Consider the following 20,264-nt stretch of genomic DNA (forward strand, 5'->3'; position numbering starts at 1 on the left):
TACATATGGCAAGTTTTTTTTTTATTATTATATAATAGATAAAAAGAAAACAGATAGAATACAAAAAGATTAGAAAAGCTAGTGTTAGTTTTTTTGTTTTTTTAAATGAATAGAATTAGAACAGAGAGTGCTAGAGTTAGAGGGTCAAGTAAAGATGGAAGAGATGTGTTTTTAGCCGATTCTTGAAGATGGCTAAGGACTCAGCTGCTGGGATTGAGTTGGGCAGGTCATTCCACCAGGAGAGAACAGTTAATGTAAAAGTCAGTGAAAGTGATTTTGTGCCTCTTTGGGATGAACAATAAAGCTCTGTTCAATTGCAGAACGCAAGCTTCTAAGAGAGCACATAAGTCTGAAGTAATGAATTTAGGTAAAGGGGTGCAGAGCCAGTGGTGGTTTTGTAGGCAAACATTAATGCCTTGAATTATATTGGTAGCCAGTGCAAATTGATAAACAGAGGTGAGACGTTCTTTATTCTTTCTTACATTCTTTTTGGCTCATTAAAAATTAATCTTGTAACGCGTTCTGGATTAATTGTAAAGGTTTGATAGAACTGGCTGGAAGACCTGACAATACATACATACAAAAAATAAATAAAATAATTAAAAAACAAACAAACAAACAAAAACTATAGGGTCCTAGAAATCCGGTTCTGAAACTACAGCCTCCGGTATTGCATGAATACCCTACTCACAACAACAGCCTTATTGAACATGCACATTCATTCTCTGCCAGCAGGAGGCGCTTTCGAACTGTTTCCCCCAAATATTCAAATGTGGCTTGATGCTGCTTCTGTTTGTATTTTAATACAAGATGGTTTCTTGTAAGCATTATAGATAGAACCAAACTTTATTTATCTTAATTTAATGCTGTATATTGACAGGGTTGGGAGGGTTACTTTTAAAATGTATTCCGTTACAGTTACAAATTACTTCATGAAAAAAGTATTCAATAACGTAATCCAAGTACCACAATATGAAAGTAATGTAATCTGATTACTTTTGGATTCCTTTTAGTTACATATGTAAATAAAGTCAAAAAAGCAACTTCTAAGTAGACTATTTTTTATTTAACTATGACTTTAAAATTAAAACTAATAAAAACTATAGTAAAAACTATCGTGTCTTGTTTCACCATCTAGATATTACAGTCCTTATATATTTTTATATAAAAGGCTATGCAGACATCTAGTGGCTATACAGTTTAGTTTTACAGTTTTATTTTTATTATTATTATTTATTTTACATGTAGCATACAAGTAAAAATAAATACAGTTTATACACAACATTAAAAAAAATTACAACATATACATATTAGTCTATTTTAAGCCTATGTCGAAATGTGAAATGCTATGATCTTTCTTTAAGTCATTGACTGATCCATGGTGTGGGGACTTTTCCGCTAGCAAACTTGCACACAACTGCAGTCATGCACACCACAGAATTTTAAATCACTAACAAACACAACATTTTTGCTAACATGATGACTTCCATGCTACTGAACCTGCAAAATGTTCAAGTTGGTTGAGTAGCCTTCGGTAAAGCAAGAGTCTTTATGCATAGCTTACGCTGTACAACTATGTTACTTCCTCTATCCTTTTTGAAGACAAAATAACTGTGAAATTTCCAGACATTAAAACGTTTTTCCCAGCAGGAAGCATCGTAATTAACCCCAGCAGTGTCTCATCCCGCGTTTGAGGAGAATAATTGTAGACAGGTGTTATTTGCGCATGCACCAGCAGGTGGCTCACGTGCGTGAACATGTGTCAACAGAACCAGCAACAATGATGAAGCTGTGCTAAATATAGAGTTATTATTTCAAAATCTAATTTATTTCATTTTAAATGAAAAATGTAATCCTGATAGTATTCCCACTTTTTACTAAATGTAACTGTAATCTGAATACTTTGTTTTATGCTGTAACTGCAACGGATTACAGTTACTAGATTTTTGTATCCTGATTACGTAACGCCGTTACATGTATTCCGTTACTCCAAGCCTGTATATTGAGCAGCGGACGATGTTAAATCCATACACAAGACTGAGGTTGCTACATTATTTTTTTTTACTGATTTTGATAATGAACAAAAATGTACCTCTGCATCCTAAATCAAGCCACTATCAAATGTACATTTCTAAGAGACAAGTGATATTATTAGACAAGTGACATTTATAAGTGATATTATTATTATTAATGCTATTAGGCAACCCAAACCGGTTTCTTGATTTGAAACAATATCACTCATTAGAACATGCAGAAACTAAGAAATTCATTTTTATCCTTACATATTTATTTTAAGGAAAATTAATTGTCTGGTTTCTACAACTTTCACTTTGGAGGAAAAATCTGGCTTTAAACTTGAAAGAAATAAAGATTTGAGATTTATCCTGATAATTATCGATATCTACTGATATGAAAAAAAATGATTGTGATAATTTTTTTGGCCATATCGCCCAGCCCTAATTATAATACTTTTGCACAATGAAAGATTATTAATAGTCTTTCTTGTTCTATCTATCATATGTTGCTGCCTTCATTACTGTGTTATACATTTAAAGGAAATGTCTTTTAATTTTATAGTATATATATTTAAATTGACTTGTATTTAATGAATGATTTGACAATACAAAGAGCAACGCGTGTCACTTTACCATAATTAGTCCTACACTTAACTTTTATTTGTTCCCCATTAAATTGTTTCACTAAATGTTTAGATTTTATAGTTATTGTGCACCCATGATTTTTCTAGTTTATAATAGTATTTTTGTCATAGATTGTTTTATTTTTCATTCAATTGAAGTTGTCTATATTTACCAGATTGCATTTAATACACAAAAGACTGATAAGGTCAACACGCAGATGTACAGAAATTCTACATTGATTTAAAAAAACCAAGACTTTTACATTGGAAAAATAAATGCTGTTGTAAACGAAAGTAATTTTTATTTTCAAAAAACAGCTTGTATACCTGAAAATGCTCATTGATGCATACGATGAAACCTGCACATAAGCCTCATCCACAAAGACAGTCTTGAAGCAAGAATAAGGGTAGCGACAGGTAAGGATTTCCTCATAGAACTCAAAAATCTCATGCAGGTAGGACATGGTGTGCTTCAGCAGTGGCAGAAGCTGAGGCAGGCAAAAATGAGTCACCTGTGAAAGCATGATATATTTGATTCATAACAGTGTATTATAAACAAATAAAGCTGCAATAACTTAAAATTGAGATCTGAAAAAATGAAGTATATATAATCTATAAGCATTTATTCCTCAATTCTTTCAGTCTAGTAAATCTGAATGATTTACTGTATCTAATGTGTGACCTACAGGACATTATACATTCTGGGCATTCTAAATCACATTTCACACAAAAAAAAACTAGTGGACAACTGTAAAAGGGAACATGTTAAAATTTATAATATCAAAAATGTCCATATTGAGTATGCAACTGGGTAAAAGATGAATACTTTCTAATACCCTTTTCAAGAACTACAACATTGTGTACATCAACTACAGAATGGATTGTGTTCATGTATACACATCAAATAACAACTTGATTCCACTGGCTTCTGTGCAAAAATACACTTTACTGATTTGAATCATCCCATCACTTCATTGTTATATAGGAATCGAGAAAATAACTGGAGAGGTGGTGATATGAACCAAATACTACTTAAACGGGAGGCTTTCTGGATTCATAAATTGAAAACGTTGACTCCGCGTGCTTAAATGTTGATTTTGATTTGAGTTGTTTTTTTGTAGTCTTGATTCTATTTGAGCTTTCTTTGTGAATGTAATAATTTGATTTAATTTTGCTAGATAGTAATTTTCCTTTATATTTTTATTTTTTGTCTGTACAGATTAATCTGTTTATATTATTTTCCATGTTAGAGTCTAATTGTCAATGAGCTAATTACTGAATGATTTGGATCTCACCACTCTCAGCTGTGTATAGTTATCTTTGTTATTTATACTATTCTCCATGTTTGTGAAACTATACCTTGAAAAAGGTTACAAGCCGAAACGTTGGTTAATAAATAGCCTATGCTTAAGTGAGTGTGCAGTTGTTCTCCTCTAATTGGTTCATATATAAATTTACCTCAGTACCTGTATTAGAAACACCCTCGCAGCAGTGCTCACTACTTTCTTAAATTTAATGCAAGGGTAATATAACACAAAGTGTTGTGTTAAACCATTATAATAAATGGCATAATAAACCATTTGTTTCATTTTTTTTTTTACTTCTCAACTATGCATTAATGCTGTGTTTTTGTGGATATGTGGCATTTGTTTACCTATTTACTGCACAATTACTCAACTAGGCCATAAATTTGCTCATGAAAAATAAATTTATGAAAAAAATCACTTAAAATGATGACCTAAATTAAATATAAAAGGTTTCTAGATATTAGCCTGTGTTAGGGATATAATACAGCCATCTGCAGGTTAGAGGAAAAACTTTAGGAATTACAGTTAAAGAAAGAAAGTGCAATGACCACATATATCCAGTAGAGGTCCATAGGGACGCATTCATTTTCAGTTCAGTTTCAAGAAAATTTTTCATGTTTCAACTTATTCTCGCAACTTTGATATTTTGTGAATATATATTTAAATATTATAAAATATATTAAAAATCTATATTTTGTCAAAGGTTAGAATTTGTTGTTGTTGTCTGATGTCTTTTGAATGGTCTGCTTTTGCAAATTATGTCACATAAATTTGCAGAAATGTGTGTCTCTCTCTTTCTTTGTGTGTTTCTTTGTGTTATGTCTACCCCTTCACATTGTTATGCATTTATTTTCTGTGCATTTTATTTGCCAAAATCTAAAAAATGCCCTGGACAACTATGTCACACCTGTGTGTGTGTGTGTATGTGCGTGTGCGAGTAAACATGCTTGTTCCATATTGCATTTGTGTTCCAGTACCAGTCCTTCATTTATGAGTGGAAATCTTCAGATTTATGCCAGATTTGTTGATTTTATATGCCAATTTCTATAAAAATGCACTCTATTGCAGTCTCTATTTGTTTGTTTTGCCTTGTTTAGTCTTTTCTGATGTTGTGTTTGTATTTATGGATGTTCTGTTATGATGTGGTCATCCTCTTTTTAATTGTGATATAGCCGCTCACATGATTTACCTTGATTACCAACAGGTGTAATCAATTGGAACTCTGCCTTAAATCTTAGTATCTATTGAGAGTCTTGCTTCTGTTTGTATGTTTGCTTGATGAAGGTCTTCTGACCGAAACGTCGCTTTTTAAACATTTAAAATAAAGGGATTAACAGTGTGCAGATATTTTTTCTACTTACTCTATTGCAATAGAACACACCATTAGAACAACCAAATCAAGCCCAGATTTTTTGTGCATGTTTAGATAGATTATTTAGTAAAGGTCACAGAGTCGCATGCCCCTGAGATGAAGGGAACACTTTTAAAAAATAAAGGAAAGTTCCATTGGGGTAAGACAAACCCCAAGGAGTGATTAAGGGTTAATTGGTTAAATCACACTTTTCTGATTCAGTAATCACAATTCCAGTTTTATTTTGATTAATTGTGTAACCCTATACCTATGGAAGGGAATGTCCAGACAAAAAAAAATTACCCACATTCAACAAAAAATTATTAATTTACAGCACCTTTTAATACTTTTTAACGATCCATGCTATGTACCCTGCTACTTTGGATGCACGATATCAGAAACGGTCGATAATAGCTTTAAATGTACATATCGGCATCAGCCCGATTTGAAAAATGATGCCGATATGTCTTGCCAATAAGAGAAATAGGTTAATTCACATGTGCTCAGGGTGTGTTAGCGATTAGATCACATCAGCAGTGTGAGTCATTTTTGAAGCAAAGTTTTGCCTGAATGGTGATTAGATTCACTGCTTTGGATCGCTGCATTTAAACTGAGAAGCACATACAGATTGACGCGTTTGGTGTATGATAGAGTAAACAGTAATAGCATGTGCAGTGGCAGCTTTCCCAGGTCTTAATGCCCATTCGGTAAGGAGTTTTAATTTGGTAGGGAGTGCTGTTGGCCTACTTTTAATAAAATGAAAGTAAAATAAACAAATAACATTTAGACTGTGTTTCTGATTAAAACTGCAGTCCATACATTTTTTTGTGTTCAAAATTTATATAATAAGCGAGTACACCATGAATCCAGTTTCCAAACAGTGTTTTTGGCTTGTCCTGAATCACTATGGTACACCTATAATAATTGTTTATATTAAGACTATTTTAGACTGGTTTGGGTAGGAATCGCTGCAGGGTAGCCCAGTACCTGCATGATTCGTCATAGACAAAAACAGAGAGAAGTAGCTCCGGCTACAGTGTTCTTCCACAAGACGCACGCTAGGGCTGCTCGATTATGGAAAAAATCATAATCACGATTATTTTGGTCATGATTGAAATCACGATTATTTTACACGATTACTCATTGACTTTGGAAATATGTTGCATTTATTGAACAGAACAGTGAATTCTCCTTAAAACAGATTAAGACAGATAAAACAGATAAAGGCAAACAAGATCAACAATGTAGTGCACTTCCACAATCTTTTGAAAACAAGTAATAAATAAAATATAAATAGTAAATAAAATAATAAATAAATTAGTCCAAAATAAATTTGCTCACGTATGTGCCTTAACAAACTGAAAAATGCAAAACAACATTTTACAACATTTTAAACATAATTAACAATAAAATTCCGGTCAGTAACTCAGTCCAAGAATATTTTAAGGCTGGCACACGCAAATATGTTTAACTTCAACTTTAGCCTATGTAAACATGTTTCAACATGGCCAAAATGCTTATAGGGTTACAGATCTAAACCTTAAAGGTTTTTAGCCAGAAACACCAGCCTATTCACATGATCTGGTTTCAGTGATGAACGCAAGCAGGAGACAATATTTCCGCTAGTGCTAAAGACTCGTGTAACCCGCACAAGGTTACTGGAGTGCAACCCTCTATTCCGCCAGAGGGTGGCGCGTACACCCCCAGCGAATCTTTTAATAAAAAACAATACACCTTTCCTCCGGTGAAGACGCTGCTAGAAAGTAACAAGGACTGGTTGAAAGTTATGAGAGAGAATTAAGCCGCATGTCTTTGCGAGCTCCTCGAGAAATCTCCGATTGGTTTTAGAGAGGGATTGACATCTGAATCTGACCCTGGTGGTCAGTGGCGAGCCAACCGCAGAAGTGAACAGACCAAGAGCCTGGTGTGGCCAGCCGTGGCATCTTTGGGAATCATCATCATCCTGTGCCTTCATTTAAAACCCAGATAAGAACACACGTAAACCTACCCGGGTAGTGAAAAGAGCATACACACTCCAAGAACACACACACACACACCAGGAACTTCCATGGACTCTTTTTGTTTTGTTTTTCCTCTCTTTATTTTAAATTATTTGTTTTGGGTTTATTGTGCACTGTGCACTCAGGAAGCCGGCTTAGGTAGGCAGGGAATGTGAATAACTGTCTTTAATTCTGTATAATACATTTCTCAAATTTACCTGTTTGTGTTGTCTGTTCTCTGCTGATCTTTTTACTATTTCAGGCTCCGTAGTCGTACCTGGACCTTCTGATATTAGCCATCTTTAAATTATAGTTACTCAAATTAGTTATCGGTTACACTCCCCTGGAGGAGTGGTTACAAGTGGCGAGCCAGCCCAGGAGTCTGGTTATGTGTTAGCAGTGAACCACATTACACGTGTGTGAAACTATTTTCAAGTGTGTGAGCTCTTTGTTATCTTTTTATAGATCTCTCTTTACTAAACATGGAGTTCATAACAAGCTCAGGTATCAAAGTCCCCAATGCAGTAATGGTGAGTGGGTTGCTTGAATCACCAGAAGATGAGGAGATTATAGACTTCCTCAAGAAGTATGGCTCCATGAGACTTGTCCCAGTTACTGACATTAACTCAGAGTTCTATAAAAACCTGATTATTGAGTATAAAGATGGTGTTGCCATTGAAGCCTTAGCCCCTCTTTTGCCCTACACACATGAACTTAAGGACCATCCAGATGTAAAATACTATGTTCAAGCTCTGGCAAGTGTGTACACCACTAAAATGGGCTGCAGTGTTACCAAAGCCTACCTTGATGAAATAAAGAAGTTAGCGAAACTGAGTGGACGAGACTTCGAAGAGGTGCTGAAAGACATGATGTCAGAGATCAGTGAGACAATCGAAACTGATGGCAGTGGTGATAATGAGTTTGGAGCCAGACAGCTCAACACGCCTCTTGACACATTTGAACCCCCACACCCCCAGCTGCTCTCAGATTCTTCTCGGGAAAGGTTCATTCATAGGGATGCTGAGCCATGCCCACCAGCTGATGTGAAGCGAAGTCTGTCCGTTGTGGAGAGCGATCTGAATCCACCTGAAATTCAAAAGGTCATTGTTGAGCACATTGTGAGGAGAGATGAATTAAACACACATTCACACTTTCCCATCAAGCTTCGTTCATTCTCAGGCAAGCTCCCCAGACCCAATAGTGAGACAGACTACGACACATGGCGTTCACATGTTGAGCTTCTCAGGAAAGACCCCACCCTGTCTAATCTTCAGAAATCACGGAAAATATTTGAAAGTTTGCTCTCACCTGCAGCAGACATTGTCAAAAGATTGAGCCCTGAAGCTACTCCTGAAACCTACCTTCAACTGCTGGACGCAGCCTTTGGAACCGTTGAGGACGGCGAGGAGCTTTACGCTCAATTTATGAATACTCTTCAGGATCCCGGTGAAAAGGCCTCTACTTACCTCTGCCGCCTTCAAGCTGCCCTGAACCTTGCTGTTAAGAGAGGAGGAGCTGCTGCTGGAGAAGCAGATAGACACATCCTCAAACAGTTTTGTCGCGGGTGTTGGGACAACCCTTTGCTCTCTGACCTTAACCTCGAAGATAAGAAAAGTCACCCACCAGCATTTTCAGAGCTCCTGTTATTAATCCGCACTGAGGAGGATAGGCAGGCAGCTAAAGCTACACGTATGAAGAAGCACCTTGGCTCACACCGGCAGCGGGCTATGGCAAGTTCTCAGAGTGCATGCGTCTGCAGTCAACAAGCAGCATTCCAGCCTGAGTCCGACCCATTGACAGAGCTTAAACAGCAGGTGGCGTCTCTGCAGAGCCAACTCACCACGCTGATGTCCAAGAAAGTTAAGAAAGCCCCGAAGATGAAGGGGAACACTGAGCAATCATTAGGTGGGCCAGCATCTAAACTTGACCCTAGAGCACCAAGTTGGAAACCTACCAACTTAAAGACAAGCACCCAGCCGAGACCTTGGTACTGCTTCAACTGCGGCGAGGACGGTCACATCTCCTCAGTTTGCAGTAACAATCCAAACCCCACTCTCGTCAGTGAAAAAAGAGATCAATTGAGAGAAAAGCGGCGCCTCTGGGAGGCTAAAGAACACTCACCAGATTGTAAGAATTTTTAGATGGAGTCTCAGTTGCAGGGCAAACTGAGGCTGAAGCAGTTCACCAATGCCCTGCTAAAGATAAAAGTGATGCCAAGCCCAAGTTCAGTGCTGCCTTGAACCGATCTAATGTTAGAAAACACCCCTTCAGAGTCCCGCAAAAACTTATAGGCACAAAAACTACAGGCCTAGTTACCATCCAGGGCAAACAGTTCAACTGTCTCCTTGACACGGGTTCACAAGTAACCACAGTCACCAAGTCCTTCTATGACGAATACCTACCTGAGCAACAGATCGAACCACTCTATAACCTTCTGGAAGTTGAAGGGGCTAATGGTCAATCTGTGCCCTATCTTGGATATGTCAAAGTCACAATCACCTTCCCAAAACAGTTCCTTGGAGCTGAATATGAAGTCCCAACATTGGCCTTGGTTGTTCCAGACAGCGGCACTTCAGGGTACAAGATACTGGTTGGTACAAACACACTCGATGTAGCGTATGGTATGTGCAGAGAGAAAAGTCCAACAAGCCACCATCCTGTCCCAAACGACTACAGGATGGTGCTGAAAGTACTTCAACTGCGACAGGAACAAAGCCATGACAGTAACATCGGACTGGTGAGGATGCAAGGCAGAGACAGAAAACTCATTCCGGCTGGGGAAACAGTTGTTCTGGAGGGAGTGGCATCAGTTAAAGAGTTCCATACTGAGAGGTCTGCTATCATGGAGTACCCTTCATCCTCTTCTCTGCCTGGGGGGCTGCTAGTAAAGCCCTGTCTCGTTGATCTACCAGGCAGACTACCAGTTGTGGTCTCAAATGAGTCGAAACACAACATTATTATCCCGGCTAAGTGTGTGATTGCTGAGCTCAGTGCAATCCAGGCCATTCAGTCTCACAAACAGAGCGTGACCAATCCATCTGAACCAGAACGCTCCAAGGCAGCTGACCTAGCCCTTGACTTTGGCGAGTCCCCGGTCCCACCAGAATGGAAAGACAGAATTACTCGAAAATTAAATAGCATGCCTGAGGTCTTCGCCCAGAACGACACTGACTATGGAAGGACAGACAAAGTCAAGCATCACATCAAACTGTCCGATGAAACACCATTCAAACTCAGAGCTCGGCCGATTCACCCACACGACGTAGAAGCTGTTCGTCAACATCTTCAAGAGCTTCTCGATGCTGGGGTGATCCGTGAAAGTGAGTCTCCATTCTCCTCTCCAATCGTTGTAGTCAGGAAGAAGAATGGCCAGGTACGCCTCTGTATTGACTACAGGAAACTGAACCTGCAGACGGTGAAAGACGCCTATGCACTTCCGAGGTTGGATGACAGCTTCACAGCACTCTCCGGTTCCAAGTGGTTCAGCGTCCTCGATCTAAAGTCTGGCTACTATCAGATCGAAGTTAACGAGGTTGACAAGCCAAAGACTGCCTTCGTATGCCCACTTGGTTTCTGGGAGTTTAATCGCATGCCTCAGGGAGTGACAAATGCCCCAAGTACCTTCCAGAGACTGATGGAAAAGTGCATGGGAGACATGAATTTGAAGGAAGTTGTCGTTTTCCTGGATGACTTGATAGTCTTCTCAAAAACTTTAGAAGATCATGAAGCCAGACTCACCAAGGTCCTCAACCGCCTGAAGGAGTATGGGCTCAAGCTGTCTCCGGAAAAATGCAGATTCTTTCAGTCCTCAGTCCGGTACTTGGGGCATGTGGTCTCAGAGCAGGGGGTGGAGACCGACCCGGAAAAGATTGCAGCGCTAAAGACCTGGCCAGTCCCTCAGCATCTAAAAGAATTGAAAGCCTTCCTCGGATTCTGTGGGTATTATAGGAAGTTCATTAAAGGCTATTCAAGTATTATGAAACCCCTGAACGACTTAACATCTGGTTACCCACCTCTAAGGAAGCACCCAAAGTCCAAGGGAAGGAGTGGCCAATACTACCACCCCAAAGAACCATTTCTGAATCGTTGGACTCCCGTCTGTCAACAGGCATTTGAGATGATCATCGGCAAGCTGACAACGTCCCCAGTTCTGGCCTTCGCAAATCCTGCACTCCCTTACATCCTTCACACCGATGCAAGTTCCACCGGCCTCGGAGCGGCCTTATATCAGGAGCAGGAGGGACAGCTGCGTGTCATCGCCTATGCAAGCAGAGGGTTATCACGTAGTGAGTCCCGTTATCCAGCTCACAAGCTTGAATTTTTAGCGCTGAAATGGTCTGTAACGGAGAAGTTCAGTGACTACCTCTATGGCAATCAGTTCACAGTAGTCACTGACAGCAATCCCCTTACCTACATACTTTCCTCAGCCAAACTCGATGCAACCAGCTACAGGTGGTTAGCTGCTCTCTCTACCTTCTCCTTTAAGCTCCAGTACCGCCCCGGAAAGCAGAATGGAGATGCTGACGCACTATCGCGACGTCCCCATGGCGACCTGCGTGACGACCCCTCATCTCAAAAAGAGTGGGACAGGATCCGCCAGTTCACACAACACCATCTATCGGATCCAGATAACATTGATGCTGTGGATCAGGAGGTTGTTCATGCCATCTGTGAGAGACAACTTATTTATTGTTCCAATGATGGAATGGGCGGAGATGGAAGTATTTCCCTCGTCGAGAGCCTTGCCATCTCTGGAGATGCTGTACCTGACAGCTTCGAGCAGGAAGATGAGCTTGGAGGGCTTCCCATCGTCCCACACTTATCAGAGGCAGATCTCAGGGACAAACAGAGAGCTGACCAGTGCATTAAACATGTCATCTCCCAGATTGAGCGTGGCGAGAAACCACCACCCACTGTGAGAGCTTTGCTTCCAGACCTACCTCTGTTGTTGAGAGAGTTGACCAGGCTTGAACTGCGGAATGGCATCCTCTATAGAACACGCCAAGAAGAAGACCAAACACAGTACCAGCTAGTCTTACCTGAAGAACTTCGTGAGACAGTCTTAACCCTCTGGGGCCCGCCGTATCGCCGGCGATACGAACTCGGTTTTTTTACGATAAGTGCAAAAGACACTAAAAGTACTCTGTTGATTTTGGTCACACAAATAAGTGTTATACATCAATCGAAACTGTTAAGTGTCTACTTTTTTTTGAGTACACTCACGATTACAACAAAACTTTGTGGTTTTGGAAAAAAAAAGAAAACCAACAGGATGCGCTCTCTGTCTTCTCCGTCTCCGCGATATGTTTATAGTAACGGGTCACTAAAATGAAGTGTAACTCAGCGAATACTCAACACAGAAACATGAGAGTTATCTCTATAGAAAGCCTAAAGTGTCTGCTTTCAAATGAAGTAAGTGTTATCGAAAACAAATGTTCTGTGATAAAGTAATCAGTATGAAACCGACACCATGTTCAGTCTGTCCAGTCTAACTCATTATTTCTAATGAGATCCCGCCCCCTCGTGTTCACATGTAAATAACCACGTGACGCGCGCGCGCTTGGAGACGCCCAACAACAAACAGTCACGAGACTCTGTTGCTGCTCGTTTCTGGAAGGAGACGCGCTGAGTAAAGGCTGTATTTACCTCAGAATAAGTGCCAGACTTCATACAGAAGATCGATCTGAGTAAGTAAATGCTTCTTTTTTGCATTAGTTAGCGTGTTATTGTGACAAACTTGAACGCGTTTAGTTGGGTTTTTCCCAACCGACAACATGATGAATGCTACGCATCTAAGAATGTTTAGGAGAATATTTAATGTTCACAAATAGATTTAATAGCGTGCTAAACAATAACAATTAGTTTCTCAGATATAAAATATCCTTTTTTAATGGTACAAAGTACATCCTTTTGTGGTTCACAGCATACGTGAGTCTATGGCTGCAGAATCATAACAGCTAACGTTACTATAAAATCATACATACTAGACTATATGACTACAAAATCATAGTTGTTTTTTCCCAAACTGTAATTCCAGACTACAGTGTTTGAATATGATGGACAATTCATTGTATTTCAATTTCTTATGGCAGGATGATGTTTTAATGCTCTAAATAAAACAATAAAAGTAATATGAGAGTACATTGTAACATGATGAATGCTATGAGTCTAAGTATGTTTACAACATGTTTATTATTAATAGCCTACTCTGTTCAAAAATAGATTATAATAGCATGCTAAACAATAATAGTTTCTCCGATATAAAATATAATTTTTTATAGTACAAAGTGCATCCTTTTGTGGTTCACATCACAGCATACTTGAGTCTAGTGCTGCAGAATCATAACAGCTGCTATAAAATCAGGCATACTAGGCTATATGACTACACAATCATAGTAGTTTTTTCCCCAAACTGTTGTTTTCATGCTCTATATAAAACAATAAAAGTAATATGAGAGTACATTGTAAAATGATGAATACTACGAGTCTGTTTAGAACATGTTTATTATTAATAGCCTACTCTGTTCAAAAATAGATTTTAATAACATACTAAACAATAATAATTAGTTTCTCAGATAGTAAATGTCTTTTTTTGTGTATGATAGTACAAAGCATGCATGAGTCTATGCTCACAAATGTTTTTTTTTTTGGTTGTTTGTATTTTTTTGGGCCAGGTACCTGAACCACAGATGAATCCTGATGACTTTCTTCAAGATGTTTTCCTCTGAGAGCGCTGTACCAACATCAGATGGTCAACTACACTGATATTCTATGGTAAAACAAGATCCTTGGCTACTGATTGTGTTTTTTTCTTCTTGAATCCATGGAAATAAGTAAATATCAGGTATTTGTTTCACTTGTTGAACAGAATCTGTTGCAGGAATAACTCAAAGTCTGTTCACATCTCTGTGGTTAGATCAGTGTGCACAATAATGTGTCTTTGACCTTCATTATGTATGTTTTGATTATACTGTGTTGTAAATAAAATACAAATCATTTAAAAACCCCATTTTTTCAGTCTCCTCACACTCTCTTACCTGCCTCAGTCACAGTCACACTGATGGCCCATTAGCAGCTTTAGGGGAGGGCCCTTTGTCTCTCAGGTGAGAACCACTTAATATTCAAGCCCATTTCCACTCCCTCGCATATTGGCTCTCGATCACAAAACATGTCTTTAAAAATTTAAATCAATATATTGTTTTCTGTGAATGAGTAAGCTGAATGATTTTCACATAATTGTGAAGTAAATATTCTAGCTTACAAGACTGATTACTCAAAAGTCTTATTCAGGACGATTTAGTGTGGCTTTTATGGCCTTATTTCAGCTACATTATTTTCCCTAAAACTTACTAACCACGCATAATGTTTTTTTTCTAAGAAATGCAGACATGTACATCCATCTTGGTCACATATTATTGTAGCACAGTTTGTGCTGAATACAAAAAAAATTACATGTTGGTCAATAGTATGATTTAAGAAGCTGAAATAAGCACAAATATCAGGGCATGTCAACACATCTCAAGGGCCCCAAAATGACCTCAGACCCCAGAGGGTTAATGAGCCTGCATGACAACATGGGTCATATGGGAAAAGACCGCACGCTGGACTTGGCCAGAGCCAGATTCTACTGGCCGAGGATGGCCTCTGACATTGAGAGGAAAGTCAAGATGTGTAATAGGTGTGTGCTCAGGAAAACCTTACCTGAGAGGGCAGCACCTTTAGTGAACATCATGACAACTAGACCGCTTGAACTGGTCTGCATGGACTTCTTGTCCATTGAACCGGACAGAAGTAACACGAAGGACATTCTCGTGATCACAGATCACTTCACAAAATACGCAGTGGCTATTCCAACACTAAACCAAAAGGCTCAAACGGTTGCAAAGTGTTTATGGGACAATTTCATCGTCCATTATGGTATTCCAGAGAAACTGCACAGCGACCAAGGCCCTGATTTTGAGTCGCGGCTAATCAAACAACTGTGTGAAGTTGCAGGCATACAGAAAATTCGAACAACTCCGTACCACCCAAGGGGCAACCCGGTGGAACGTTTTAACCGCACTCTGTTAGACATGCTTGGCACTCTGGAAAACCAGGATAAGTCACACTGGAAGGACTTTGTGAAGCCATTGGTCCACGCATACAATTGTACCAGAAGTGAAGTGACTGGGTTCACACCGTATGAGCTAATGTTCGGACGCCAGCCACGCCTGCCAGTCGACCTTGCATTCGGCTTACCTGTCAAAGAAGAACAACAGAAGTCACACTCCCAGTATGTAAAGCATCTCAAATCCCACCTTGAGGAGAGCTACAAAATAGCTACAAGGAGTGCTGCCAAGGTAGCTGAAAAGAACAAAACAAGGTTTGACAAGCGTGTGACTCCTTCTGCTCTGGACATTGGAGACAGAGTACTTGTCAGGAACGTACGCATTCGTGGAAAGCACAAGCTCGCCGATAAATGGGAGTCCACCGTCCATGTGGTAGTGAGGAAAGCTGGAGACCTCCCTGTCTATACAGTAAAACCAGAGAGCGGAGAAGGCCCCTGGCGCACGCTGCATCGAGACCTCTTGCTCCCATGTGGGTTCCTCCATGTAACACCAGAAGAACAACCCAAACCACTTGAGCGCCGCAAGACACGTCATACCATTCGAAGTGACCCAAGAGAAGTTGATCAGTCTTCAGATGAGGATGATATCATTCCTGTTACCTGGTCCCAAAAAGAACCGGTTCCAGAGGTAACCAGATATATTGTCTCGCGAGATGTTCCAAGACACCATGGTCCAAGTCATTCTAAAGAGAATCTGATGACAAACCTCAACAGGGTGACTGATGATGCTCCAGCTAATCCGAATAGCCTACCGGATGTTACTCCAGTCAACCAAGTAACACTGAACCAGAACTTACCTGGAAATGAACCTGTGGAAATAAAAGACCTACCTGGAAATGAACCTGTGGAAAGAGAGACAAACTCGCCTAGCAATGACGACCTTGTGAAAAGCTCAGATGAGGACTATCCTGAACAGCTTCCAGTTCTCTCCGACATGCCAGAATGTGATGAGACAAATGTCCTTGAAAATGAAGGAGAGGAGGAGATTAAGGAGACGGAGGAACAAGCAGATACTGATGACCTGATAAGGAGATCTGAGAGGAACCGTCAGCCACCTAGGCGGCTGGACTACACTGAACTGGGAACCCCCTTAGTCACGGTGGTGAAGTCACTCTTTCAAGGGCTGATTATGGTGTGGAACGACATCATGAGTGAGAGTGATGCGTCAGCTCATCCCCCTGTTCTGTCCCCTCCAGTGATAACCGTTTGAACGTTGCCATGCCCAGGGACGTGCATAAGTTTGTAGGGGAGAGTGTAACCCGCACAAGGTTACTGGAGTGCAACCCTCTATTCCGCCAGAGGGTGGCGCGTACACCCCCAGCGAATCTTTTAATAAAAAACAATACACCTTTCCTCCGGTGAAGACGCTGCTAGAAAGTAACAAGGACTGGTTGAAAGTTATGAGAGAGAATTAAGCCGCATGTCTTTGCGAGCTCCTCGAGAAATCTCCGATTGGTTTTAGAGAGGGATTGACATCTGAATCTGACCCTGGTGGTCAGTGGCGAGCCAACCGCAGAAGTGAACAGACCAAGAGCCTGGTGTGGCCAGCCGTGGCATCTTTGGGAATCATCATCATCCTGTGCCTTCATTTAAAACCCAGATAAGAACACACGTAAACCTACCCGGGTAGTGAAAAGAGCATACACACTCCAAGAACACACACACACACACCAGGAACTTCCATGGACTCTTTTTGTTTTGTTTTTCCTCTCTTTATTTTAAATTATTTGTTTTGGGTTTATTGTGCACTGTGCACTCAGGAAGCCGGCTTAGGTAGGCAGGGAATGTGAATAACTGTCTTTAATTCTGTATAATACATTTCTCAAATTTACCTGTTTGTGTTGTCTGTTCTCTGCTGATCTTTTTACTATTTCAGGCTCCGTAGTCGTACCTGGACCTTCTGATATTAGCCATCTTTAAATTATAGTTACTCAAATTAGTTATCGGTTACACTCCCCTGGAGGAGTGGTTACACTCGCTCTGATGAAGAACTTGTGGCTGGAATACAAAGATATTTCCTTGCCAGGTTGGAAAGACGTGGGAAGATTCTCTGAGATTCCTTCCACCACTTCAGTGGGTCTTCCTCAGCATCCAGCGTCTCTGTCTGCAGGTACGACTGTAGCTCAAAAGTTATGGCCTGGTCCTGTTGCAGAGGAGGTCCAGCAGCTTTGTCTGTGGTGACCCTGAAGAAGCTGCCCAGGCCCTTCTTCTTCTTTGGAGCAGCAGCAGCATCCTCTGTAACATCAGCAGACATTGCTGCTGTCACAAGAGGGGCATTCTCCTTGGAGGGAACATATTATAAGAAAAATAAGAATTAATGTCATGGTATTAAACTTTCTAATTATTTTGTCAACACATTAATCCAGTTAACTTTTCATTATCACCATCATTATCATTATTATTATTAATATTATTATTACTACCATGGCAGTCATCACACTCTTCATCTCTGCTGTCAGTCTGTCTTCAATAGACCCCCGGTTGTCTTTATTAACATATTTAAGCTTGAACCTTGGGTCCAGGGCAGAGGCCATGTCGAGTAACTCTTGTGTCTCTGGGTCACTGTATTTGTCATTGAGGTAGTCTACTATCTTCTGTTTGATGCTTTTGACAAGGTCTGTGTCATCCTCCTGCACTTCCAATATTGAATTTCTGAAGAGATGGAGGGTTGGTTTCAGAAAAGACACACTTATGTATTTCTCTCCAGAAAGTGCGTCAGTGAATTCAACAAGGGGGCTAAGAGACTTATTGATGGCCTCCAGTACGTCAATATCCTGCCAAGAGAGGATGAGATGTCTGAGTTTTCGGTCGCTAGAAAGGACCTGGGCAATGGCCTTATGCTGCTCAATAACCCTGTCTATCATGGCCTGCCTAGATCCCCATCTGGTTGGGCATTCTGTTTTAAGGGAGTGTTCAGGTAGCTTCAGCTGCTTCTGTGCCTCTGCAAGATCCCTCTTTTTTTTCCAACTATAGGAAAAGCTGCTGACAAGCTTCTTGCAGACCCTCATTGCACGATCGATCCTAGGATCCTTCATTGCATTCTCTAAAATTACAAAAAAAATACTATTTAGTATCAACTATATGACAGTTGCAACCCTTATCAAAGCAACATATATTAAGACAGATTAAGAAAGCATCAAAGAGTAGTTCAAGTGGTAATAATAATAATTATAATAATAATAGTAAAGTGTTAGTGAGAGATTTTTTTTTTTTTGCCATATTATTTCTAGTATTGTTGTTACTGTTGTTAAAATCACTTAATTACATACAATTAAATCACCACATTGCATATAATCTGTATGAAGGATTCCTACTCACCTATGGCCAAGTGGAGTCTGTGCCCGAAACACTGAAGCCTCATCCATCCATTTAGCTCAGCTGCCAGCTTTATGTTTGCAGCGTTGTCTGTTGTGATGCAGGTGAGCTTTTCCTCGTTTAAACCCCATGCAGCCATAGCTTCCCTGAGTCCATGGGCTATGTTTTGCCCGGTATGGTCTTCAGGAATGAACGCAGTTTGGAGACATTTCGTATTCAAATTGAAATCGGCATCGATGAAGTGTATTGTTAAGCTTATATATGGCTCCATTGTGCGGCTAGACCAAAGGTCTGTTGTGGTGGCGAAGTACTCTGCTTTTAATACTTCATTAGCCACTTCTGAACGGCATTTTTCAAATAAAGCAGGCAGAGCAACTCTCGTGAAATGGTGTCGAGATGGCAAAGCATAACGCTTGTCCAGAGTATTTATCATTTTCCTGAATCCTTCGTTCTCAACCGTGCTAATAGGGCACATGTCTTTGGCTAAAAAGTATGCAACGGCATCTGTTATTTTTTTGTGACTTTCTGAGTTGGATGGATACGGAGTTGCACTGAAGAGCGTGTCTTTAATGGATGACTGTGTTGCGGAGGATGTTGTGGGTGTTGTTCGTCGTTCTTTCTGTTTCTTTATTAGTTGGTCATATGTCGGTTTGTGGTGTTACCAACCGGTGCCGACACAACCGCGTAGCAAATCTTGCACCTAATATGTTTTTGATCCACGTCCGCTTCTTCGAATCCAAACTGTTCCCAAACAACAGAATTGCTTCTACCTCTTTTGTTGACCAACGACTTCTGTGGCTGCTCTTTTTCTGCCATCTTCACTCGCGCTGATTTTTAAATGCGATCAGATACCACATACGCAACTTCTTCGCTAACAGTATAGAGTGAGAGAGTTCGGGCTTCTGGAAGGGCGAAAGTGCGGATGGGCGCGCGCGTCAGAACGCAGGTCAAAATAACTTTTAAAAAAAGTGAATAATCGTTTTTTTTCGATTACACCATTTTTGTGATCGTTGAGACCCGAAATCGAAATTCGATTAATTGCACAGCCCTAACGCACGCAGTTGTTTATTAACCGCTAGAATTCCTAAAGTTACGGACTGCAGCTTTAAATAAAGCAGTAATTAATTAAACAAATTATGAGCTCTAAGAGATTTTCAGAATTTACAACTCTTTTGCTTTAGACCTTCCACAAATGTTAAATCTTAAAATGTTACGGTTACTACTGCATCTTTCTGAAAAAAAAAAAAAAATGCAGCGATTGATATATAGTTTATTTATAGTTATTTTCAAAGCTTCAATGTACTGTCATTACAAAAGAACTTCATTATTATTTATTTAAATCTAACAAATAAGTTCTTGTTAAAAACTAACCAAAATTAAAAATAATTTGCTCATCCACACAGGAGAGTCTTGGTGTTGTTTCCAAACAAAAGGAAATATATCGTATCGGCAATCGGCCAAAAACAGTTGAAAAATATCGGCACATTGGATATCGGCAAAACTCCAATATCGTGCATCTCCAAACTACTAAACTATAGATTTAAAA

The 20,264-nt window shown here is 39.9% G+C and overlaps 2 protein-coding genes across 3 annotated transcripts in view; both read right to left on the reverse strand.

Moving 5' to 3' along the window:
* LOC306887870 (transcription initiation factor TFIID subunit 2-like) overlaps positions 1-20,264 on the reverse strand; it is a 98,944-nt gene that overhangs the window by 73,185 nt on the left and 5,495 nt on the right. Inside the window, exon 7 of the mRNA XM_079445873.1 lies at positions 2,966-3,150. Within this exon, the coding sequence (XP_079301999.1) occupies positions 2,966-3,150 (185 nt within the window). The remainder of the gene's footprint in view (positions 1-2,965; positions 3,151-20,264) is intronic.
* Positions 8,279-20,227, reverse strand: LOC306887874 (E3 SUMO-protein ligase ZBED1-like). 2 transcript variants are annotated; one of them, XR_013785701.1, is made up of 4 exons: positions 18,722-20,227; positions 17,827-18,446; positions 17,236-17,684; positions 8,279-8,382 (listed from the first exon to the last, which is right to left on the reverse strand). XR_013785701.1 is itself a non-coding variant. In XM_079445878.1 (3 exons), exons 1-3 carry the CDS (start codon positions 19,191-19,193, stop codon positions 17,373-17,375), a joined length of 1,404 nt encoding a protein of 467 aa, XP_079302004.1. In that variant the 5' UTR covers positions 19,194-20,227; the 3' UTR covers positions 16,684-17,372. The 2 variants fall into 2 exon arrangements, 1 of the variants encoding a protein (XP_079302004.1); XM_079445878.1 differs by lacking the exon at positions 8,279-8,382 and having other exon boundaries at positions 16,684-17,684.

This window comes from Barbus barbus (genome assembly GCF_936440315.1).
Source record: "Barbus barbus genome assembly, chromosome: 21".
NCBI lineage: Eukaryota > Metazoa > Chordata > Actinopteri > Cypriniformes > Cyprinidae > Barbus > Barbus barbus.

Bases quoted from the DNA above. Each gene is read 5' to 3' on its own strand.
- LOC306887874 (XM_079445878.1), bottom strand. From the start codon at position 19,193: ATGTGCCCTATTAGCACGGTTGAGAACGAAGGATTCAGGAAAATGATA. The intron at 18,447-18,721 runs GTGAGTAGGAAT...TTGTAATTTTAG, and splicing joins CAGACTCCACTTGGCCATAG to AGAATGCAATGAAGGATCCT. The intron at 17,685-17,826 runs GTAGTAATAATA...GTTCCCTCCAAG, and splicing joins AGAGTGTGATGACTGCCATG to GAGAATGCCCCTCTTGTGAC.